This window comes from Sorex fumeus, unplaced genomic scaffold (assembly GCF_029834395.1).
Source record: "Sorex fumeus unplaced genomic scaffold, SorFum_2.1 ptg000045l, whole genome shotgun sequence".
Taxonomy (NCBI): domain Eukaryota; kingdom Metazoa; phylum Chordata; class Mammalia; order Eulipotyphla; family Soricidae; genus Sorex; species Sorex fumeus.
In genome coordinates, this window is record NW_026606102.1 from 14,572,781 (window position 1) to 14,597,418 (window position 24,638).

The following is a 24,638-nucleotide window of genomic DNA, read 5'->3' on the forward strand; positions in this document are numbered from 1 at the left end:
CCACAGTTCCTTTGAGTGGGCGGGGGGGGGGGGTGCAGAACTGCTGCAGGGACAGGGGTCCCAGTGGCCTTCCTTGGTACCGTGAAAACTGCACCCCATGCCAAGACAGTCTCTACCCGCCCCTGCTGTAGGGAGAGGCTACTGAGGCAGGGGGCAGGGTCCCCAGCAGAACCTGGGGATGGGGCTGCTGGGAAAAGCCACCCTCAGCCCCAGCCATTCTGCTGATTTGTGTGTGCCTTTCACAACCAGAGACTCTAGAAGAGGTTGGTGCAGAGACATTTATTGGCCGTTTATGGGGCTGCTGCGTGAGGATCAGGGCCAGGCGTCTCCTCAGGGCTGCCTGGAATACTGCTGGTGGTCACTGTGGCCATGAAGCAGGGCTTGGGGGTCACCGCCAGCTCCTCTTGGCAGTCCAGTCGAGGCTTCGGGAAGGGGTGGGTCTGCCCCAGAGGTCTCACTCCTGGCATCTCCCCCAAACTGCCCATATTCCCAGCCTGGCGGTCGGGGGCTGTCTCCTCAGGGCCTGCAAAACAGCAAGAGGGAACATGGAGCACGGCTCTGTCATTCCTCCCACCAGGATCAGACACCCTGATGGGCTCCGAGTGCTAACCGTGGCAGGGCGGGGCTCGGTCTTAAAGGGATTGCTTCTTTACCAATATTTACTAATGAGAGGCAAAACGTGGGCAAGGAGCACCCATGTTTCACAAAATAGAAGTTTAGTTCATCGAGCGGGCCCAGTAACGTCTCCATCATGAGACTTGTTGTTACTGTGTTTGGCATATCGAATACCTCACGGGTAGCTTGCCAGGCTCTGCCGTGCGGGCGAGATACTCTCGGTAGCTTGCCGGGCTCTCCGAGAGGGGCGGAGGAATCGAACTCAGGTTGGCCATGTTGGCTGCGTGCAAGGCAGACGCCCTACCCGCTGTGCTATCGCTCCAGCCCAGAAGTTTAGTTGAAGACAATAAATAAGAGAGAAAACTTGATATTGGTCATAAGCCTAGGAGGCAGGTACTATTAAAAACTCCTGGTATCCTAGGGGAATAGTACAGCAGAATAGTACAACAGGTAGGGCGTTTGCCTTGCACGTGACTGACTAGGGTTTAATCCTCAGCATCCCATATGGATGGCACAGCCAGGAGTAATTCCTGAGTGCAGAGCCAGGAGTAACCTCTGAGCTCTGTCAGGTGTGGCCCCAAAACAAAAATCAAACAAATAAACAAAAAAAACCCCAAAACTCATGGTATCCACCTAGAGATACTCAACAGGTTGAGGATCTGCATTGGTGTGAGAGGCCTAGGTTCAACCCTCAGGTCCCCCGAGCACTACTGGGAGCACTCCCAGAGCACAGAGCCAAGGAATAAACCCCAAGAACTGCAGATGTGGCCCCAAGAGCAGAACAAGTGAGGATAGATTCCACGCCTTTTCCTGTCCACTATGCTTTCTTTCCCATGCTTTTCTTAGTCTACTGCTTTGTCTTTGCTCCTGCTCTATCTGAGCCTGAGTGAAAGCTCATGGGCACTGCTCCTCCCCACTCCCCTCATCTGCTGCAATTTACGATAGCACAGCGGGTAGGGCGTTTGCCTTGCACGCAGCCAACATGGCCGACCCGAGTTCGATTCCTCCGCCCCTCTCGGAGAGCCCGGCAAGCTACCGAGAGTATTGGATATGCCAGACACAGTAACAACAAAGTCTCCAATGGAGACGTTACTGGGCCCGCTCGAGCCTTTACTCCCATCAGGCATTCAGACTTTCTGTCACTAAATCCCATGCTCACTTCTAAATCCTTCTCTCCCTTGGTTTACCAGGAACATCTGAAACAATTTAGCAGTTCTGCCCTTTCGGATAAAAATGGTATCAATGTTCTAGCCAAAAATGTGAATGAACTCTCATGCCCTCTCTCCCAGGCACTTCACAGAGAAAAACAATTCATCAAGTCCTGCTGATTCTACTCGCACTCACTTCACCGAATCTACTGTCTGCCCTGCTCTCCACACTTAAGGTCATTGCCCTGGGTCAGACTTATTCTGCCTAGACGCTCCCCATCCCCACTGGGACCTAGCCAGTCTATCTCTGCTCCTGCAGAAGCTTGGAGATCTTTCTCTCCTTGGCTGATAAGCTCACATAGTGTTTTTTTTTCTTTTTGGGTCACACCCAACAATTCACAGGGGTTATTCCTGGCTCTGCACTCAGGAATTACTCCTGGCGGCGCTCAGGGGACCATATGGGATGCTGGGAATCGAACTCAGGTCGGCCGCGTGCAAGGCGCCCTACCCGCTGTGCTATTGCTCCAGCCCCATAGTGTTCTTTTTTGAATAGCTTCCCATTACACATGATCTCTGATATGGCATTTAGGGTTCCGCGTGTATTGACCTGGAATCCTCCTCTTCAGCTATGTTATGAACTGCTTTTCCTTCCAGAACTTTATAACTCGTCACATGCTTCATCGTGCTCTCCAAGGGTCCATTTCTTCAAATCTCTGAAATTTTATGTGTGTTTGTTTCTGCTGTCTGGAGTGACCTTTTATGTCTTCTCTATCTAGCTGTGCTTTAAGCCCCTGGAAGAATGGTGCTTTGGAAACTGGGAGACTTAGAAGAGCCGGAACAAGCCTGAGGACACTGGGAACTTATATTCAAATCATTCCTAGCACTTACCCTGCATTTAGACTTTGGAATCAAGAAATTTCCCCCCTTTTTTGTTGTGTGTTTTGCTTTGAATGTTTTGTTTTAAAATAATTCAAGACACAAGAATTTAAAAAATAGTCTAGAGTTCCAGTATGTGCTCCATCTAGTGATGAGGCAGTGATAACATTTGCAAAACCGTAGACCAACATCCAAATTAGAAGACTGACTCTGAGACAATGGGACAATCCCATTGACTAATTCACAGATTTATTCAATTTCAGAAGTGTTTTTGTTGTTGTTGGTGTTGTTGTTGTTGTTGGCTTGGGCCACACCCAGCAGTACTTAAGGCTTATTCCTGACTCTGTGCTCAGGGATCACTCCTAGCAGGTCTTTGAGAACTGTAGGTGGTACCAGGAATAGAACCTGGGTTAGCGACATGCAAGGCAAATGCCAATTTTAGAAACTTTCATGTGCTTTTTTTTTCTTTGTTTTTGGACCACACACAGTGGTGCTCAGGAGTGACTCCTGGCTCTGCCCTCAGGTCTCTCCCAGTGGAGCTCAGGCGACCACATGGGAAATGGGGGATCAAACCCAGGCCAGCTGTGTGTAAGGCAAGTGTCTAACCTACTGTACTACGCTCCAGCCCCTTCCTTATGTGCACTTTTCTGGGATTATGGAGTACTATGCATGTTTGTTATTCAAAGAGATTTATATAAACATTCATAATCAGGGTCAAAAACTATCTATTACTACGGGAAAATTCTCCCTAGGAATTCCTTATAGGCACCTTTCCGTAAATAGAATTATATAGGGTGCAATCTTTTGAGATATGGACTTTTGTCACACTTTCGTTCAAATCCATTCAAGTTGTGTCTTGATGGTTCATCTCATTTTATGGCTGCATGAATCTACTATGTGATCTGTTGTATACTGCATATACTGTATCACATAATTTATGGCTATGTGGCTTCTATCAATTATTGGAGTTGCTTCTGGATCTGTGTCTATGAGGATTTTGGTTTGGTTAGTGGCGCTGTGCAGCATATCCAAGGTCTCCCCAAGCACTCGCCAGTGCTCGACCACAGAGCCACATCCCTGTCCTTGTTCCTTGTGTCTGTGGCTTTTGTGCAGACATACTTTCACTTTTTTCTTTTTTTTTCCTTTTTTTGCTACACCAGTGTTGAGATACTTTCAGTACTGGGCTTGAGGATCCTCATTTTTTTTTCCAGGCAGTGCTCAGGGGTTACTCCTGGCTCTGCACTCAGGAATTACTCCTGCCAGTGCTTGAACTATATGGGATACTGGGGATAGAACTTGGGTCAGCCACATGCAAAACAAACACCCACCTGCTGTAATATTGCTCCAGCACTCCCCGAGGGTTCTTTTGGCCATGCACAGAGCCCAGGCAGTGCTGGTGCTGGGACTTGGGCCCCCTACATGCAAAGCACGGACTCTGAGCTGTGACTCTGGATCATCTATAGGAAAATGTCTACGAGTGAGATTGTTGATTTGTATGGTACAGTGAACCCTCTGGTAGCTTCCAAAGGTATTTCTGAAATTTATGAAAGTTGTTGTGTGTGCATGGGTAGTTGTGATTAAGTTGCTTAATGAACTATTCAAGTGAGCCCTAACTGCTGTCACAAGTGCTCTTGTAAGTGAGTCAGACACAAGACTGCTTGTGGGTCAGGCGGAGACTGGAATGGTGCTGCTATGGACAAAGGGATGCTGGCAGTTGGCAGAAACAGTGGATCTTATGTGAGGCCCAGGGTTAGTCCAGGACTAGCAATGAACAGGGCAAGCACTTGCCTCCTATAATCTCGGCTCCTAGAGCTTTACTTTTCAACTTTTTGTTTGTTTTTGAGCCAAACCCAGCAGTGCTGAGGAATTACTCCTGGCCCTATACTCAGGAATTACTCCTGTCAGTGCTCAGGGGACCATATGGGGTACTGGAGAATCAAACCCCGGTCAGCTGTGTGCAAGGCAAACTCCCTACACACTGTATTACAGCTCTGACCCCCCGATTTTGAATCCCTGGCCCCACTCAGAACTGTGAGAAAATAAATGTCTATTGATGTAAAGTCACCAATAGACATTTAATCATACAATAGACATAAATAATCATTGTTAAAAACCTATCCTACCAAAGATGTAGTAAGGGCTTGCCCTGCTTAGAGATGAAGGAAGCCTGTCTAACTGGAGAGGTGGTCTGGTTCCCAGACCAATAAAAGCAGTATTAGCTTCTTACGACCTAATCTGTTCTAATGGTCTTAATAAATTAATATATACAGTAAAGGTAAAGGTAAAGGTAAAGGCCCTCCCGTTGATCGTCGATTTGCTCGAGCGGGCCCAGTAACGTCTCCATTGGAGACTTTGTTGTTACTGTGTCTGGCATATCGAATACTCTCGGTAGCTTGCCGGGCTCTCCGAGAGGGGCGGAGGAATCGAACTCGGGTCGGCCATGTTGGCCGCTTGTAAGGCGACCGCCTTACCCGCTGTGCTATTGCTCCAGCCCTGTATACAGTAAGTGTATGTTATACTTTATGAAAACTCTGAACTATCCTCCAAAATTGCTGGGCCACTAGTGATGGTGAATGGGTCCAGAGGTTCTACACTCAAGTGGCATTGTCAGTGTTTACATTTTAGTGTTCATAGGTACAATGGTGGCTTTAATATGTTTTTCTTTAGGCCAGAGAGATAGTACAGCAGGTAGGGCATTTGCCTTGCAAGCTACTGATCCAGGTTCAATCTCCAGCACCCCAATATAGTTGCTTGAGCATTGCCAGGAGTGATTCCTGAGTGCCAAGCAAGGAATAACCTCCAAGCAATGCCAGGTGTGACTCCCAAACCAAACAACAACAACAAATACACATATATGTATATATATATATATATATATATATATGTATATATCACTATCATTGTATCACTGTCATTCCATTGTTCATTGATTTGCTCGAGTGGGCACCATTAGTTAACATCTCCATTAGTTCCAGCCCTGAGATTTTAGCAGCTTCTCTTTACTCGTCCTTCCCAACAGTGCCATATTGGAGGCTCTTTCAGGATCAGAGGAATGATACCCGTTATTGTTACTGTTTTTGGCATATCCACGGGGAGCTTGCCAGGTTCTGCTGTGTAGGCGGGATACTCTCGGTAGCTTGCCAGGCTCTCCAAGAGGGACGGAGAATACAAGCAAGTATGTTAAAACCAAGCACATGTGTGCTGCTTTAGGTACATCAGTGGGCTAGACTATAAGAGGTCATGCGGAGGAGTTAATGCCCAATTCAATCAGCTTAATCAATGACTGAACAAGTAGCAGTACTCCTACATTATAAAAAAAAAAAAGATGTCGTGCGGCCTCAATGCGGCCACACACTTCCAGGAGCTTTGTTTTTTAGTCTCTGGATCTTGGCCATTGATGGGATTACATGGCGCTGGGGGCAGTTTGTGGGTGTGGATGCCAAGCTACTGGAAATGGGGAATCTGGGTGGAGGAGGCCCAGTCCCAATCCAAGCAGGCTTGGAGATCTCAGCCCCAGGTCCTGCATACTGGGTTCCTCTGCCAGTTCCTTCATGCACGAGGCTCATCCGAGCATGTGGGGAGTGGCCTTGAACAAGGCTATGGCTGCGTTCTGGAGGTTTTCGACTGCCGGGGTTCTGCTTGGGGCACGGATGGAAACTCAAGCTGTCCCCCTCTGAGGAGTCCCCGTGAAGACAGCCTGGTGCAGGGGCAGGATATATATATATATATATATATATATATATATATATATACACACACACACATAGCATATATGTATATATATGCTTTTCTTTAAAGACTAATTAAAATGCAATTTATCCTCATTCACTTATTTCCATTTATCTAGCCTCCAGTGAAATCTTTGTTTAAATATTGTATTTGCTTTCTTGTGATTGTTTTCCTAATGTTGAGTTTAGAGGAATCTTTATATATTCTGTGGGGGCATGGGAAGGAGCTCTGGTGTCAGGGGAACATTTCTTGCATTCACAAGGACTAAAGTTAAATCTTTAGCAACAGTTGGCTCCCAGAGTACCACAGGGGTAGCCCTGGCAACCCCTGAGAACCACTGGGCATGGTACTGGTGGCCCTGATGGAGTCTGCTGCCACTGTGCCTGACTACTGAACTGCCTAATCTGCTTGGCTGGGCATAGCTGCAAGTGGCCCCACATTCCCTGAGCACTTCCCAGGACGTCTGCTCCTGTCCAAAGGCCTTTGTCCGATATGTCAGAATCTTTGTCAGTCTTCTCTATCTCTCTCTGTCTCTCTCTCTATCTCTGTCTCTGTCTGTCTCTCTCTCCCTCTCCCTCTGTCTCTGTCTCTCTCTCTCTCTTCCTCCCTCCTTCTATCCCTTTCTTCTGTTTTTGGACCAAATCCTGTTGTGCTCAGGGCCTAACCCTGGTTCTGTGCTCAGGTAGGAGACTGGAAACCGTAACAGGTGCTGGGGTCCAAGTTGGATTGGCTACATGTAAGGCAAGCACTCTTCCCACTACTATCTCTCTTTCCTGTCCCCTGCCTTTTCATTTTTTCATAGAGTATTTAGCAACACAAATAACCTGAGAATTTGTGTGTATGTGTGTGTGTGTGTGTGTATGTGTGAGGCTGTTGAGGTCGCATTCAGTTGTGCTTAGGGGTTACTCTTCACATGGCACTCAGAGGTTGCCCCCAATGGTGCTGGGGAACCACATTCTGGTTGAATCCCAGGTACACGCAAATCAGGTACTCCAGCCCCTTAAACCATCTTACCAACCTCCAAGTTCTGTTTTAAATTACGTTAAAAGGGCCAGAGAGTTAGTACAGAGTAAGGTGTTTGCCTTGTACTTAGTTGACCAAGGTTTGATCCCCAGTTCAACATACAGTCTCCTGAGCACCACCAAGAGTGGTCCCTGAGCAAAGAGCCAAGTTAGTCCTGAGCACAGCTGAGTGTGGCCCCACACCTAAGTAAATAAATAAATAAAGGTACATAAAAACCCTGTTTGGCTAAAATACTGTGGTGAATTTTACCTGATTTACCAAAGGACATTCAGAGATGGTCATTACTGTTGATGTAGATAAATCACTAAGGCCAAGACAAAGAGAGACTACATTGACACAGCTGTTAAGTATTCGAGCCAAGATTCGCTTTCTTTGCTGCTCCGTTCCAAGCTTTGGACTCTACACAAGTAAGCATGCCCTTACTATTGGGAGTTATGCTGGATTCTGGAATAAAAGACATGATTTCCATCTTTAAGATACTAATAGTCTCTGGGGCTGGAGCAATAGCACAGCGGGTAGGGCGTTTGTCTTGCACGCGGCCGACCCAGGTTCGATTCCCAGCATCCCATATGGTCCGCTGAGCACCGCCAGGAGTAATTCCTGAGCGCATGAGCCAGGAGTAACTCCTGTGCATCGCCGTGTGTGATCCAAAAAGAAAAAGAAAAAGAAAAAAAAAAAGATAGTAATAGTCTTTTTTCGGAAACTGCCATGTAAAAACCTAAGTGCCCAATAATAAAGTGAAAATAATCATTGTTTAAAAGCTATCCTGGCCAAAGAGATAGTAAAGGTGCTTGCCCTGCTTAGAGCTTAAAGGGAGCCCGAGTCTCCGGAGAGGTGGTCTGGTTCCCAGCTAATGGAAGCAGTGGGTTGCTGGCATTGAGCCCTCTGTGGGAGTGAGAGGGGCCGCGGGGGCGGGTGCTGCTCAGCAGGGCAGGATCAACTGCTGTGGGGAAGATTCCTGCAAGGAGACAAGGGTTGGCCGCCAGCTGATGGTGTGACGCCAGGCAGGTGACAGCCCGTCTTTGGGCCTCAGCTCCATCGCGACACTGAGAGCATCTGACTTAGTTTCAAGGAGTCCTTTGGGTCAACAGAATGGCTGACCGAAGTACCCACCACCACCAACAAACCCTTTCAGGGGAAAAATAACTGAGAACAAAAGTCTTATCTTTAATTCCCCCACCCCCTACGTTCATCTTTTGCTCGAAGTATGGGGGACGGGCCACCACCTTCTGCGGGTTTCCCTCCTACCTCACTCACTATCCACAAAGCTTGGTGCTCGTAAGCGCCCAGCAATACTGCGGAGGTCAGATGGGATAGTATGCTCAAGGTCCTGAGCACAGTGCCTAGAACAGCAGCGCAAACCTGGTCACTCTTCCGATCAAGCTAGTTCCTCAGGAAGTAACACAGGGAGGAAATTATGTCACATCCCCAACTCGGAGAATGCAGCCGCGCAGGGGATGAAACAGCAAAGACACCTGGGCCAAGGAACCCGTTTCCAGAAGTTCTGCTCCATGTCTACTCTGCTCTTGTTAGAGACCTCCACCCTCCCTTTCCACCACATTCAGAGATCAAGACCCCAAGGTCCAGTGCGTTGATCATCAGCCTTAGAACAGCCTGGGGGATCAGATTTGAAATCCCAGCAGCACACGCTCCCCAGCAGTTCACTTGGCTAATTCATTTCCCTTGGATGAACCTTAGTTTCCTCTGCTGCGAAATGGGGCTCAGGAGGGCTTGCTCTGGGGGAGGAGGAGGCGACCAGCAAGTGGATGTGTAAGTGTGTGTGTGTATGTGTGTGTCTGTGTGTGGGGGGGGGAGGGTGACGCTCTGAGGAATGGACACTGGCTCTGACGCAGGAGAGTCAAGAGGTTTCTGGGCTGATGGAGAGGATTCAGAGAAAGGAGCGGACAGAACTTAATGAAGAGGGAAATGGCTAAGAGCCGCGTACCCGCAAAAGGCAGAAAGTGCTAAAAGCTGTCATTTAGTTAAAGGTCAGGAAATGCATTTTTTTCCTTCTTAAAAATAAGCAAAAAGAAAGAACACAAGCTGCCTCAAACATTAGTGATTGAATAAACCGGTTGGTGGCCAAGCAGTAAAAAACAGGAGGGTGATTTCATTCACAGGGCCAGGATAGAGCGCATTTCCTCTGAATCAGAAAGGCTAAGGGGAGCAAGGACTTGGGAGAGGATCAGACCCAGCCCAGTGATGCTGGAAAAAGGGCCTTTGGATGTAGAAAGACATGTGATTTCCAGCTGTGCAATGCACTCTTACCCCTTGGGCACATTATTTGACCTTTCTAGGACTTGGTTTTCACATCTGTAAAATGGGCAGTTGCAATACCTATCTCACTGGATAGCTGGGAAACTTAGACAAGAGAACACAGGTTTTTGTTTGTTTGTTTGTTTTTTGTTTTTTAAGAGAACACAGTTTCGGGTCAAGTTTCAGGCACATGGTATGGACCTCTCTCTCACCTAAGGCAGGGGGAAGAACGAAGCTAGAGAGTTGGCTGTCAGTCATTCACTAAGTGACTTTGGGCCTCAGTTTCCTCATCTGTGAAATGGAGGTAGTACAAAGATATAAACTTTGTGGACGTTATTGAGAAGAACAATCTAGGTGGCCTGCTTAGAAACGGTTTGTTCCTTTTTAACTGCTGGCATTAGTTCATTATTCCTTTTCTATTAGGCATTTCTATAATTCATTTCCAATATGACAAGTTAAAGTGACATCCTCTTTGAGGGGAGGGGCACAGTTCTCAGTGGTCATACCAGTTAGATCCCCAGACCCATACCTTAGGGACATTTGGTCTGGGGGTCACATCCAGTGCTCTGTGGACACCAGGCACGGCGTCAGCCCTTCGCACTCACTCCCTCCCCAGCCCCAACTGTCCCCCATTTTCGCAAGTCCTCTCCCAGTGCTGCTGTTTCCCTAAGGCAGGTCAGTAGACATGAACTTGTTGAGTTATAGGGTAAAATCATTTTTGCCTTAAGTAGGCACCTTATTGCTCGACACATTGGCCGTGGCATTTTATAATCTTCCCAGCAGTACGTGAAAATACTCCCAAATACTTCCCCACACCCAAACTCACTATTGATGATGTCCCTTCTTGGGCTTTGGCCAATGTAACAGTTGGGGGTGGGGAAAAGACATCATTCTCAAGTTGCATTCTCCTTCCTGTTAGTAAAGTGAGCATCTTGTTGGTATATTAGGCACGTGTGTGTGTATTATGTTTTTCTCCTTTGCTCGAAGGTTTGTTTATCTGTACTGACTACTAGTCTTCCTTCTGTTTTACATACAGTTGATCCTCGTTACTCACAGCAGCTCCAGCTACTAAGCCACTGGGACACTAAATGAGCAAACACTGAATCACTAGGGTTCCGTGAGCCTCTGGTTATAATGATTTTGCCAACAGATCAATACATAATTTTGTTTTGCATGTGATTCTGGTGAAAGACACCTCACTGCGTATGTGTCATTGATTCATTAACAAGGAACTTGTGAGGGAGAACAGCACAGGAATTCCTTTTGGAGTGAAGCTTCTTTAATAAGCATTTTCTCCACAGGGCATTTCACAGTCTTCTTGTGGTCAAGAACAAAGGGGGAGCATTTCTGCACTGCATGGGAGGGGTCTTTTGAACATGAAATCACCAACAAGTTACAAAAATGCAAAGTGTCACGGCATTCAATCTACCACAGTACTATGCAAAGGGTGCTTGTTTATAGTTTGAGAGCTGAAACAAAGAGGCAGAGAGTAGCTTTGCTTAAACTTAGCTGAAGTAAACGTGTTGGTTCTTCAGCTCATGTCCAATCTGCCAATGATCTCAGAAATACATTAATTTTTTGTGAGTGTGTGTGGGTTTCTGAGTCACACCTGGAGATGCTCAGGGGTTATTTCTGGCTCTGCACTCAGGAATTACTCCTGGTGGTGTTCAGGGGAACATATGGGATGCCAGGAATTGGAGCTGGATCAGCCACATACAAGGCAAATGCCCTACTGGCAAAGCGTTAGCTCTGGGCTGGCCCCATTTTTTAAAAAATGTTGTTTACAGAGTCTTTTATAGGACCATTTTTGATGTTTATTTGTACTGATATAGGCAAAATGGCCAATTTCCTCCAATTCCAAACTGCTTTATTCAAATTCCTGCAAAGTATTTATTCTTTTTCTGAACTAAGATTTCTCAGCATCATCTCTGAGCATTTTGGAACAGATAATTCTCTGTGGTAGGGTGCTGTCATCATTTTTGTTTATTTCTTTGATTTTTGAAGCAAACTCAGCTGTGCTTGTAGCTTTACTCCTCGCTCTGCACCCAGAAACTACTCCTGCTGGTGACTTTGGGACCAAACGGGATGCCAGGAAATGAACCTGGTTGGCTGTTTGCAAAGCAAATGCCCTAACCTTTACTATTGCTTTGGGCCCCTTATTTCTTTTTGAAGGCCTCTAGAGTAGTGCCGGGGGCCCAGGGCCTAGGTCACTCAGGTGCTACAGACCTTATGCTGTCTCCTGGGCCCTGCTTTATTCTGAGCCCCGAAGTCCTTATACCTTTTTTTCTCCTCCTCGGCGCTATGTATTGAACCCATGCAAGGATATGCTCTCTCATTGAGCCATACCGTGAGTCCCTTAAAATACCCTTTTATTAACAGGACAAGTGCCTTCTCTTTTTTCTTCCCCAAAATATTTTCATTCATTCTTGCATCTTCACTCTTCTAGATGTTTTTTTCTTTTCTGCCACACCCGGTGATACTCAGGGGTTATTTCTGGCTCTACACTCAGGAATTACTCCTGGCAGTACTCAGGCAGATCATATGGGATGCTGGGGATGGAACCTAGGTCAGCTATGTGCAAGGCAAGAGCCCTCCACACTGCACTGTCTCTTCAGCTCCTCTAGATTAGTTTTAGAACAAGTTAGACAACTCCCGGAAACCGTTTGTTGCCATTAGCGTTTCTAGATGTGGCAGGTGCAGGTGTTTCCGAGACTGAGCCGTGGATGCACATCCTGGCTGTTGCTCCTTGTGCCCAGGGTCTCTCCTGACTTTCACCGAGTGGCATTTGTAGTCTTTCTCTATTCGTTGAGGCCTGAACTCTCTCTGGTCTCCACCAAGCAGGGTTTGTTTTGGGGGCCACATCTGTTCTTGCTCAGGGCCTACTCCTGGCTCTCTCAAGAGAGACCGCTCGTGATGTCAGGGATTATGTGCGGGTGCCAGGGATCAAACGGGGTCAGCTGTGTGCAAGGAAAGAGCTATCTCTCCCACCCTGGGACCAGCTGGTTTATTCTTTATTTGGGGGCTACAGCCGGCAGTTCTCAGGGTTTACTCCTGACTGTGTGCACAGGCATCATTCCTGGTGGTCCTCAATGGACTATATGGGATGCCAGGGATTGAACCTGGATCAGTTGTGTGCAAGGTATATGCCCTAGTATTTTTGTCTGTTCCCCTGTCTCTCGGGTCTTTTTGACTCCAAGAAAGCCAGTGAGATCTGTCCACCTTCAAAGACAGCCCTGCCGGCTCGGCCAAGGTCGGGTTCCTCATTGTCATCAGGATCTAAGCAGATTCATGTGCTGCTGTTACAGAACAAATAGTTCAGTTGGAAAAGTAGCCTTTTACCCACGATCGCATTCTGCCCTCTCTTTGAGACCTAGTTATTCCCCACCCTGAATTTCAGTCCTACCTGTGACCATTCTAGTAAGTCACCTTAAATCTTAGGCTTGATTTTCTCATTTGTATCTCCCCTACTATTTTTTAAAATTTCTGTTTCCTGCATGGTTCATCTCCTTGGTCATCGTCTAGGACCTCGAGAAGCTGTAGGAATGTGCAGGCTCGGGCCCAGTTTGATCTCCAGCAGGGCGCAAAGGGACTGGACCTCAGCAGCAGAGCCCTCTGCTCCTCTGTGCCACCTGGGCAGTGCCCGGGGTGAGTGACCTCCCAGGAGATCCACAACGGAAATTTTCTCATTTGTAAAATAGAGATTAAAATACCTCTTTCGAAGTTTCTCTGCCAAAGTATATGAAAGATCTTCTGTCCCTAGGGAATTGTATTTTTCCTCCTTTTGATTTTGTGTTAGGACCACACCTGGCAATGCTCAGGTTCCTTTCCTGGCTCTGCACTCAGGAATCACTCCTGGTGGTGCTTGGTATGCCAGGGATCAAACCCGGGGCCGGCTGCGTGCAAGGCAAATGCCTTACCCACTGTACTGTACCATTGCTTTGCCCCTGGGACTTGCATCTTTTGTAATACCTTGGAGAACTTGATAAAAATATATGTAATAAATTTTTGTGGCATTTTTTGTTTTGTTTTGCTACTTAAGCGCTCCCAAGGGTTTACACTAATGAAGACATGGGTAATCCAGGCATCTTATTATCTGAAAAATAACTATATAATCTCTGAATAAATTGAATTGGGGGGGGCTGAAAATTTCTCTATTATATTTTTTTGGAGTAAAAATATTACGCACTTGCATTCCCTATGACTAGAATTAAAACACTGTCTTATGGAATCCACCAGACAGATTCATCTTTGTATGACAAGTGCTGACTTTATCAATCAAGAAACACTGAGCACATGACACTTGGGACAGAAAACTTCGGATCCAGAATCTCCTGAGAAATGTGAGTTGGTGCTGAGTATTCCAGGAACATTTGTGAAGCAAACATTCCAAACACCTTTTCTAAATACCACCCCCCCCCCCGCCTCGATCTCCCCCCACCTCCTGTAAAGGTACAAGGAGTGGGTTGGCCTCTTTCTTACCTGTAGTCTGCAAGCTTAAGCCTGGGTCCAGCTTTGTGTGTGGCTTTGAGCTGAGAAACAGGAAACAAAGCACACAGGCGGTAATGATGAAGGCCAGGAGGACCACTGCCGCGATGGACAGGCCCACCAGGGCCCCGATGCTGGGGGAAGAAGAGCAGAAGAAGGCAGAGTGTCAGGAAGGGTGGGAAGGGCAGGAAGGGGATGTGGGAGTGAGTACGATCAGCTGGTTCTGACTGGTTCTGTCTCTCCTGGCCCTGAACGAGCTTTCTGGGCCTGACCGTGGAAGAGCAAGCACTGCCAGGCTTGCCAACTCCCTAATGTGACATGGTTCCGTGGCACGTCATGGGGACTCTGATTCCCTTTCTCCCTCTCAACTTTCTTCAACGTGCTCCCCGCTGAGTTGCTGGCGGCAACCTCAGAGAGCCCTTCCCTCTTGCTGCTCCCCGGAAATCCAGATGCATCGCAGACTTTCATTATGAACTTGCTGCCCTGTCCCTTAGGTTAATCCCTCCTTCCTCTCCCTGACTTTACTTCCCTCTGTTGCTGCTGTGGCGGGGACCAGGATCACATGGCTCTTGCATGCACACATTCTCGCAGGGGTGCTGCACTCATCCAGCTGTACCCTCACATGTTCTGCTAGTGGTTCTGGCTGGGGGTCACCATGCCACTCACATGTGTGCTCACAGGGCTGCACTCTAGGCCACAGTGCTCAAACCTCTTTAGCAGCGGTGCCTGCTGGGGTGGGGGAATGTCGCACACTTGGTTTCTGGACTTAGTCCCACCTAATAGTCACCGGGACAATGCTTGGCGCATGTGGATGGCACCGGGGCTCAAACTCACGACCTTATGCTTGCAAAGATGAGCACACTTTTAGTCACTGAGCCATTCTCTGGGCCATCAAGGTCATTTTTTTGTTTGTTTATTTTTTGGTGACACCCGATGGTACTCTGGGGTTACTCCTGGATCTGAGCTCAGCATTAACTCCTGGTAGTGCTTAGGGAACCATACAGATTGTTGGGGATCAAACCCAGGTCGACTGTGTGCAAGACAAACACCCTACACAATACTTTCTCTCTAGCCAATCAAGGTAATTTTTGCCCAAACTTCCAGTGGGCCTCTCTACGATGTGGACTTCAAGTCCAGACTACTTTCCTGCCACTGACCCCTCACCCCCCAGCCTTATAACCTCTACCGAGAGACAGACTTTGATCCACTGGTATCCAGACAATGACCTTCTTAACCTCTAGACAAATCTTGGTCACTTGCTCACCCCCATCATCTCTCCCCAGAGGTATTTTGCCTGTCCTTGAGGCCTATTTCCTACTTCGTCTTCTCTGGGGTCATTCTTGTGGGCATTTGGGGACTAGACACAGCGTGGTGCTCAGGGGTCTGGCACTGCCCTAGGGACCATGTGTTGCCAAGGTTGAGACTTGGGGCTCCTTCTGTAAGGGACAGGCCCAAAATGGACTACCACCAGAATTAATTTAGCTTAGCTTAATAGGAACCTGCATTGCAAAATAACTTGTTTTTCAAGGAACAGGTCTAGATAAGCTTTTTCAGATCCGCTTTATAGGAGCCTGCACTGCAAAATAACTGGTTTTTCTGCCCCTGAGCAAGGAATTCAGATACAGGTACTCGAAGGGTGGGGGTCAGACCAGATAACCGGATGTCTCTCATAAGACCCATGTTGCAAGACCCAGGACTGCCTTAAAAACCTGTCAGTTCCTAAGCACCGACGAAAATGCTGATCTTTAAACTATAGGCTAAGAAGTGATGTACCCTTAATTGAATTGGTTAGGAAAGCATATGTTGTTACAAATCTATTGGCTATGAAATGCGCGGGCTTTGCTGTAAGGCCAGTGAAGGCCTATATAAGATCTCCTTTGAAGAGGTTCGGGGTCTTGCCTCACCTAACTGACCTGCGTGTCTGTGTAGGCGGCTTGACCCTGGCTAGCCAGTCTTACAATAAACCTTGCTTGCTGTTTGCAGTCTCTGGAGTCTGTCGTTAAAGGGAGATCACGATCCGTGCCTTAACACTTCATGCAGAGCATGTGCTCTGGACCTTTCAACCTCTCTAGTCCTCAAATATCTCCTCCACGAGCTGCCAGAGGCATAGCTCAGAGGGAAAACACTTGTCCTGCAAATGTGGGGCACCAGGTTCCATCCCTGGCACCACACACACACACTCACACACACACACACACACACACACACACATGTCTCTCCTCGATGATGCTGTTCCCTGGTCACCTTTGTTGCGCCTTCTGTGCTCGCTTTCCAACAGGCCTCAAGCTACTCCCTGGACTCAGTTCTCTGGGTCCTTCCCATGTTACAGACTGTGGAAGGTACCTGCCCAATTAGGATCCACCCCATAACCAGGTCACCATGAAGCTACTGTAAAGTTATTTATCCTTTTGAGCCTCAGTTCCCTTGTCTGAAAGGTGAGAATGAACAAAAGACAGTGCCTTCTGAGAGATAGGGAGGGGAGGAACGACACATGTCGCATTTTTGCCACGTAGTAGGTACTCAGTCTACTGGGCACATGTTCTCCAAGGCAGGCTCAGCCCCTATCATCACCCTCCCCAAGTTCAGGCTGGCACACAGCAAGTGGTCAGTCAGGGCTCACTCCGCACCAGGCACTGAGACCTCCTGGCGCAGGCGTGGGCAGCACCAGCCTTCGAGTGCCATCCTCCCCTCACGTGCTCTTGCCATCGCTTCTGGATTTTCTCCTAGTTGGTGAATGGCTCCTTTCCCAGCCAGCTGCTGGCTTATTTCCATGGAACAGAAACCCTCCAAGCTCCAGAGAGACTGTCTATAGCTACATAAATAACAGGACACCCTTAATGGAATAGTACGGAGCCAGGAAAGACATGTTTTCAAGTAATACTTAAGGGCAACAATAGGAACTAGAGCAAAAGCACGGTGGGGAAGGCGTTTGCCTGCACATGGTCGAAACGGGCTTGATCCCTGATATCCTATATGGTCCCCTGAGCACCGCCAGGAGTAATTCCTGAGTGCAGAGTCAAGAGTAGCCCCTGTGACCCTCTTTCCTCTCCCCCAAAATCAAGAGCAAGGATATGATGCTGGAGTGATAGTGCAGTGAGTGAGGAGCTTTCCTTGCATGCAGTTGACCCAGGTTCAATCTCCAGCACCCCGGATGGTTCCCCAAGCCCTCCAAGAGTGATCCCTGAGTGTAGAGCCAGGAGTAAGCCCTGAGGACTGCTGGTTGTTACCCAAAAACACACACACAAAAGAAAAAACCAAGGATCAATTCTGATGCGATCACATCAAGAAGACCAGGACACGGGCTGAAGCGACAGTACTGCGTGGTACTCTGCTTTGCACGTGGTTGACCCAGGCTCAATCCCCGGCATCCCATGTAGTCCCCCTAGCACCGCCAGGAGTAATTCCTGAGTGCAGAGCCAGGAGGAATCCCTGAGCATCACTGGGTGTGACCCCCTCCCCATAAACAAAGAACAGGACACTATTAAATCATACCCCCAAACTTAAATAAATAACTGGAGAATAGATACATAGTCATCTGTGTGAGGATGGATGGATGGAAAGATCTGGAAATGTTAGCAGGCTGTCTCTGGGCCTGGACCAGGCAGTGCACAGGGATGTCCAGGTTGGGCCACGGGCTCTTGTAAATGTGGTATTTTTTGGTCCGAATTTCAACTGCCAGCAATTTTCTCTCCTTGTCAGAGGGCTTCCTTGGTCTCAGAACAATCTCTCTCTCCACATGGAGCAGGTCACAAACGCAGAATGGTGCCTCCCTTCAGGACCAGTGCACAGTCAGCGAGGAGGATAAACTGGGGTGTCCGCCGCAGCGGGAGGCACCTACTCCACTCTGCAGCTCCAGCGTGGTACTTCCGGTTCCCTCACACGGTGACACAGCATTAGCTCCCTCCCTCTTTCAATGCTCACCTCCACCAGAGGTTGCCAGGACCCTCTCCCTCTAGTCCAACTTGTTTTCAAATCCTGGAGTCTTCTGAGGAAGCCGCACTAAGTCACAGGATCACCTTCCCTTTTGGTTTCTTCTGCCCTTGCAGCTTTCCACATGCAGTGTTAGTATAGTTCTTAGAAGACCCTGGATTAGATACTTTTTCTTTTTTCTTTTTGGATCACACCTGGTGATGCTCAGGCGTTACTCCTGACTCTGCACTCAGGAATTACTTCTGGTGGTGCTCAGGGGAGCATATGGGATGCTGGGAATAGAACTTGGGTCGGCCACGTGCAAGGCAAATGCCATACCTGCTGGGCTATTGCTCTAGCCCCTATTTTCTTTTTTGAAATATCTCACTGCTTATGGGTCTGTTGCCTGAGCTGTCCAAGCACACTACAAATGGGCACCTCAATGAAAAGGGTCCTCAAAAAGTGTGGTCTTGGACTTTGCTTGCAGGAGGTCCTGGTGTGATCCTGGCACCACAAGGTCACTTGAGTACTTGTGTCTTCTCCCCAAAACATGTCAAAATAAATTTAAAAATAAAAATAGGGGGCCGGAGTGATAGTACAGCCAGTGGGTAGGGCACTTGTCTTCTACATGGCTGACCTGGGGTCGATCCCCAGAACCCCATATGGTTCCCTAAGCCTTCCAGGAATAAGCACTGAGCACCACTGGTGGTGGCCCCAAAACTAAATAAATTAATTTTAAAAATAAAAAAAGGGTCTTTGAGAATTCGGCAAGGGAACTGGGAGGATATAACTCCAACCTGAGGTCAGATCTGGCTGGGGATAGACAAATCAGTCCCCACTGCTAAGAAAATCTGCACCTTATAAGATGAACTTTCAGCGTTCTGAATGGTTCCATGGGTGAACACACTGCCAGGAGAGATGGCCAATTACTGTCACTGGACAGACAGTGTAGATGAGTTCCCCTTTCAATAAAATTAGAGATCAGAGCTCCCTGCCCCAGGTGGGAAACTAATTGAAACATAGGATTTCACAGATTTATGATCGATAGCACAGTGGTAGGGTGTTTGCCTTGCACGCGGTTGACCTGGCCAACCCGGGTTCGATTCCTCTGCCCCTCTCGAGAGCCTGTCAAGCTACTGAGAGTATCTCACCCACATGGCAAAGACTGGCAAGCTACCTGTGACATATTCGATATGCCAAACACAGTAACAACAAGTCTCACAATGGAGACATTACTGGGCCCGCTCGAGCAAATCGATGAACAATGGGAGGACAGAGCTACAGTGCTACGGTGCTATAGTGCTACAGTGCGTGATCTTAAAGTTAGGTCACGCCCAGTGGTCCCTAAGAATGAGGCACAGTGAACATCTGACAGGACGTCCGTGTTCTAAGTTTGAATCTTCGGCCTGATGTTCTTTTTCTTTATTTGTAAAATCCAGATGTGACCAGGGGCACATAAAGATGGAGAGATAGTGGGGGTCCCGGGCCTGGGCACCAGCTCTGCCCTCCAGTAAGGCTGCTGGTGGAAGCAAGGGCTCCTGGGGGGAGGGCTGGGAAAGTGAACCTCCAGCAAGAGCACCCGCAGCTTCTCCTCAGCAGGGCGTCTTCCCTTCCACAGGGCTTTTAAAGACAGTCATTCTTGAGCTCTATTCAAGCAAACAGTGTTTACCTGGAGATTTTTCAAGTGGGGCTTCTGAACAGAGCCAGATGGAGGCTGGAACAAAGCAGGGTCTCTATCCTGCAAGGCTGGGCTGGTCAGCCGCAGGCCGGGAGAGCCATTCCGATGCTGAGAGACAAGTATTTAGAACTGAGCACTCTCAGGGACCTCTCTCACTTGACTGCAATCTGTGTTTATTAGCTAAGTACGCCCAAGCCCTGGCTGGAACCTTTCAGCTGCCCCAAGGGTCATCGAAGAGGAGCGCACTGACATGCTCCAAGTCCTCACAGAACAATATTGACAGGTTCTTGGAAACGGTACTAAAGTAAAAGCAAAAGGATCTATGACAAAATTGGGTCCTCAAATAACATCAGCGGGATTTTTCCTTTGCCATCAATGAACTTGCACTGAGCTGAAAGGAATTCGAGGAAGTGCTGCACAGCGTGATCTAAGAACTCACCCCATCTAACCCTCTCCTGCTTTGTCCAGGGTCATTGCCTCAGCGAGCAGGTCCCCAGGCTGGAGCCGCACGAGCAGGATCCAGGGAAGGGAGAGTGAGCAGAGGGTTGGGTTCTCTGCTGGGTGCCCACGTGCTGTCTCTCATCCCAGGGGTTAGGATCCTCCCCAAGAACAGTGGGTGTTTTCTTGAATGATCTGAGGAGGGGTTTTATTTATTTATTTTTTATTTTTTTATTTATTTTTTTATTAGTGAAACACCATGAGGTACAGTTGTAGACTTACAAATTTTTGTGCTTGGATTTCAGTTATACAATGATCAAGTACCCATCCCTCCACCAGTGTCCACTTTCCACCACCATGTGTCCCAGTATCCCTCCCACCCCCCATCCCCCCATCCCACCCTGCCTCTGTGGCAGGGCATTCCCTTTTGTTCTCTCTCTCTCCTTTTGGGTCCTGTGGTTTGTAAGAGAGGCACTGAGTGGCAATCATGTTTGGTCTATAGTCTACTTTCAGCATGCATCTCTCATCCTGGGAGGATCCTCCCAACACCCTTTACTTGGTGCTCCCTTCTCTATCTGAGCTCCCTTTTCCCCTAGCATGTGCGGCTGGCCTTGAGGAGGGGTTTTAGAGCTGCCATCTGGGCAGCAGGACCACTTGGTCCTGGGGCCAGACAGGCCTGGGCTTTCATTCCAGCTCTGCCACTTGCTCTCGAGAATCCTCTAAGAAAGTAACCTAATCTCTTTGATGTCTCCTCATCTGAGCAAGGAGAGAAAATGTGCCGGGTTTCAAGTGTGTGAATACATGAGTCCTTGAATGGTCGTAAAAGAGGTTTTGGTGCTGGTAGTGTTTTTGTTGTTGTTGTTTTGCCGTGCCAGGGATCACAAACCCAAAGCCCCACACATGTGAAGCATGTGCCCCAGCACTGAACCACATCCCCAGCCCTCCTAGCTCATAATTCTTAAGTTTCAATCTGACTTTGGTAGTCGATCCTGAATAACTCACATTCACATTCTCAATATCACTCTTTCCACCTATGATGCAGGGGAAGGAAATCCCTTTTACTGAGCACTTACTATATGAACTAGTCATTTTCGCATACACTATTTCACATGAGTAATCAGATCATAACTTTATTAATTTTGTTTGTTTGGGGCCACACTTGGTAAGGCTCAGGAATTACTCCCAGCTTGGTGCTCAGAAGTTGTTCTTCGTGGTACTCAGGTGACATGAAGTGCTGGGGATTGAACTTGCAATTGCCACGTGCAAAGATTGTGCCTCAGTCCATTGAGCTATCTTTCCTAATCCCACAATAATTTCATAAAATGGGTACTACTATTGTTAGTTTAAAGATTAAAAAAAGACTTGGACTGGGGGCTGGAGCAATAGCATAGCGGGTAGGGCATTTGCCTTGCACGTGGCTGACCCAGGTTCGGTTCCCAGCATCCCATATGGTCCCCTGAGCACTGCCAGGGGTAATTCCTGAGTGCAGAGCCAGGAGAAACCCCTGTGCATCACCGGGTATGACCCAAAAAGCAAAAAAAAAAAAAAAACTTGGATTTGAGATAACTCAAAAAGCCAAAGTACATGCATGGCATGTAGGGAACCTGAGTTCAGTCCTTGGAACAAACCCCAAGGTGCCACTGGGGAATGACTGAGCACTGAGCTGGGAGTGGTCCCTCAGCACCTCCAGCATGGCACCAAAAAAAAATATTAACAACAGGAAAAAATGTGAGAGTGAGGGAATCATATTTTTTGGCAAATCCTCATAGCTAATAAGGGATAGAGTCAAGGTTTGGGCCAGATCTAACCAGTGTGAAGCTAGACTTGCCTCACTACCTCAAAGGGAGGCTACTCTACTACATTTTATCACCTAATTTGCACTAACGGGGCCCATGGAGTGTGTGTGTGTGTGTGTGTGTGTGTGTGTGTGGTGTGTGTGGTGTGGGGGGGAGGGGTGTCCCTTCAACAAATAGTCCATTGTTATGCTTAAGTCATATGCCATATCTACATGAACTTTTCCGTGGTAGGAAATTATTGATCCCCATGTCCCCAACCACAGCATCTGGCACAAAACAAAGGCTTTAGTGACTGAATAAATATGTGAATAAAGAGAATAAAATCACATAAGCCCCCGCCACCCCCCAGTGTACAGACAGTAGCCAAAGTACAGGATGAGAAAACCTGACCACCTGAAACATCTTTTAGGACTACAGTTCAAACCTAGTCTAGACAAAAACAACACTAGCAGGGAGCTGGAGCAGTAGCATGGGGGAGGGGGGGGCGGGGGAGGGCGCGGGCATTCGTCTTGCACGCGACCAGCCAACCCAGGTTCGATCCCCAGCATCGCATACGGTCCCCTGAGCACCACTAGTTGTGCCCCCCCAAAACAAACAAACAAACAAACAAACAAAAATACTGCCGTACATTATCAGCACAGGCCACACTCATTCCCTTCCTTTATGTCACTGTCCTTGCCCTCAGAAATCAGGGCTGTGAGTTCTCATCCTCACATGCAATAGAGAAAAAGACAGACAGAGGTTTGGAAGGGGTTAGTAGCTGTGCCCTTCCCTACCCAGAGGGCACGATGCTCCAGGTCCACACACCTCTGGGCAGTCTGCTGAGATGCCCACTCTGTTTTTGCTGTGCCCATCTTTTGGAGCTTAAGAAGGCCCAGAGAGACTGGGGTCTGCTGCTCTCTGCATCCCACACTCAAGTCCCAGGAACACCAGTGCTGGTCTAATCACCACCTTCCCTGAGTAAGTGGAGAAACTGAGGTCCCGTGGGTGGGGACTCACCCAAATGACAGCTTTTTGCTACAGACCGAGCTGGATTCTACTGCGGCAGTATGCCTCAGGAGGAAAGAGGGGGGCCCTCTCTGCTCTCCCAGCTCATCTGCTTGAGCAGAAACAGAGGGTGCCGGGTCTGCAGCTCCTCCTGACCCTCTCCCCCAACACATCTGCTAAGTGCCCAGGAAGGTGGGGACTTAAGCCTGATGACAGAGGGGGAAGGGCAAAGTGGAAGCTTGGCTGAGGGTGCGTAAAGTCGGGTGCCCGGCAGAGGAGAATTAAAGCTGGAGGCTGAGGTTTGCATGCAGGTCTGTTTGGGGGGGAAGGAGTGAGAGGGACCCTGGGGTTGTGATGGGAGAGGGGTACTGGGTGAAGGGAAAGTTGAGGAGGGCGTTGGCAGTGATGCGGAGGAAAGGGCTGGGGGCACTGGCAGGAGGATGGCGTTCTGATTTCCCTGGTCGGGAAGATGAGACTTGCCAGTGGGGGGTCCACCTGTTTGCTCTGGAATTTGGGGTGGGGGTGAGAGGGGAACCAGCGAGGACCAGAGTCGGATCAGATTTTCTAGGGTACGACTGGGGGTGAGGTGCAAGCATGGATATGGATCGTGGGTGGGGGTCCGGCCGGGGGCGGGTGGGGGGCACGGAGCAGGGGACGCAGGGCAGGACAGCAGGAGGACAGCAGAGGTCCGAGCTGGGGCAGCGAGGGGCGAAGCGGCGCGGGCCGGGGCTGGTACCTGAGCCACCACATGTAGCTGTGCTCGTAGGGGAAGAAGCTGTGCGGGTCGTCGCAGCAGTACTTGTGGTCGCGGAAGCCGCAGCAGTAGACGGCGGCCGCCTCGCCCCCGGGCCGCGGGCAGCTGAAGCCGCGCACCACCTCCTGCTCGGCGCTCACGTAGCCGGTGCAGGCGCCGCTCATCGCCCCCGAGACGGCCGCCCGCAGCCGGCGGGACGGGAAGGAGCAGGAGCGCGGGCGCGGCGGAGCGCGGGGCGGGAGCGGCGCGCGGGCCCGGGCGGGGAAGGACGCGGCGGGCCGGGGTGTCACGCCGGCCCTGCTCCGGCCGGTGCGGGGTGCGGAGTCGGAGGCCAGGACAGCGCCGGGCAAGTCCGGCCGAGCCGACGCACCGCAGTTTGGGGAGATGAGGAGTCCGACCTCACTTCGCCTTCGCGGCAACCCGGAGGGCGGTGGTGCGGGGGGCTGGTCCAACTCCCACTTCAGAAAAGCGGGCTGGAGATACAGGTCCAGCATCTTAAATCCATTGACTCTTTGTTATTGGGGGGGAGGGGGCGGGGAGGCAGGTCACACGTGGGGATGCTCAGGGGGTTACTCCTGGCTCTGCTTTCAGAAATTTGGTTTGGGCGGTGCTTGGAGGGGACCATATGGGACACCCGAATTGAACAGGGTTGATCACGTGCAAGGTGAGAGACTCGCCCACTGTACTATCTCTCCAGCTCCGGCCTTTTAGCTTGAGTTTGGTTCCTTCTGCACCACTTTTCCAGGGGCTCTCAACGTCCCTGTCCTCCAGCTCCCTTGCTGGTCTTGTCCTTTCCCTGAGCAGCTAGCCCAGACCCTGGACTGTTCATACTGCAGCCAGCCACACTGTGCTGGGCAAAGGGGTTAGTGGATGTCTCCAAAGTAACTCCTTCCACCTCGAAGAAAAGAATGCACACACCTCTCCCTCCAGGAAATAATTTGCAG

The 24,638-nt window shown here is 49.1% G+C and overlaps 1 protein-coding gene and 1 non-coding gene across 2 annotated transcripts; both read right to left on the minus strand.

The window, feature by feature from the left end:
- Nucleotides 1-290: 290 nt before the first annotated feature.
- Nucleotides 291-23,883, minus strand: SHISAL2A (shisa like 2A). The gene is made up of 3 exons (XM_056122219.1): nt 23,677-23,883; nt 14,127-14,266; nt 291-523 (listed from the first exon to the last, which is right to left on the minus strand). The coding sequence occupies exons 1-3, from the start codon at nt 23,856-23,858 to the stop codon at nt 291-293; spliced, it is 555 nt and encodes a 184-aa protein (XP_055978194.1). The 5' UTR covers nt 23,859-23,883.
- LOC130031168 (small nucleolar RNA SNORA73 family) lies at nt 13,129-13,322 on the minus strand. Its single transcript, XR_008793623.1, has one exon. It is a non-coding gene; the product is annotated as a small nucleolar RNA SNORA73 family (small nucleolar RNA).
- Nucleotides 23,884-24,638: the final 755 nt, after the last annotated feature.

Bases quoted from the DNA above. Each gene is read 5' to 3' on its own strand.
- SHISAL2A (XM_056122219.1), bottom strand. From the start codon at position 23,858: ATGAGCGGCGCCTGCACCGGCTACGTGAGCGCCGAGCAGGAGGTGGTG. The intron at 14,267-23,676 runs GTACCAGCCCCG...TTCTTCCCCCAG, and splicing joins AGCTACATGTGGTGGCTCAG to CATCGGGGCCCTGGTGGGCC. The intron at 524-14,126 runs GTAAGAAAGAGG...GCTGTTTTGCAG, and splicing joins CTTAAGCTTGCAGACTACAG to GCCCTGAGGAGACAGCCCCC.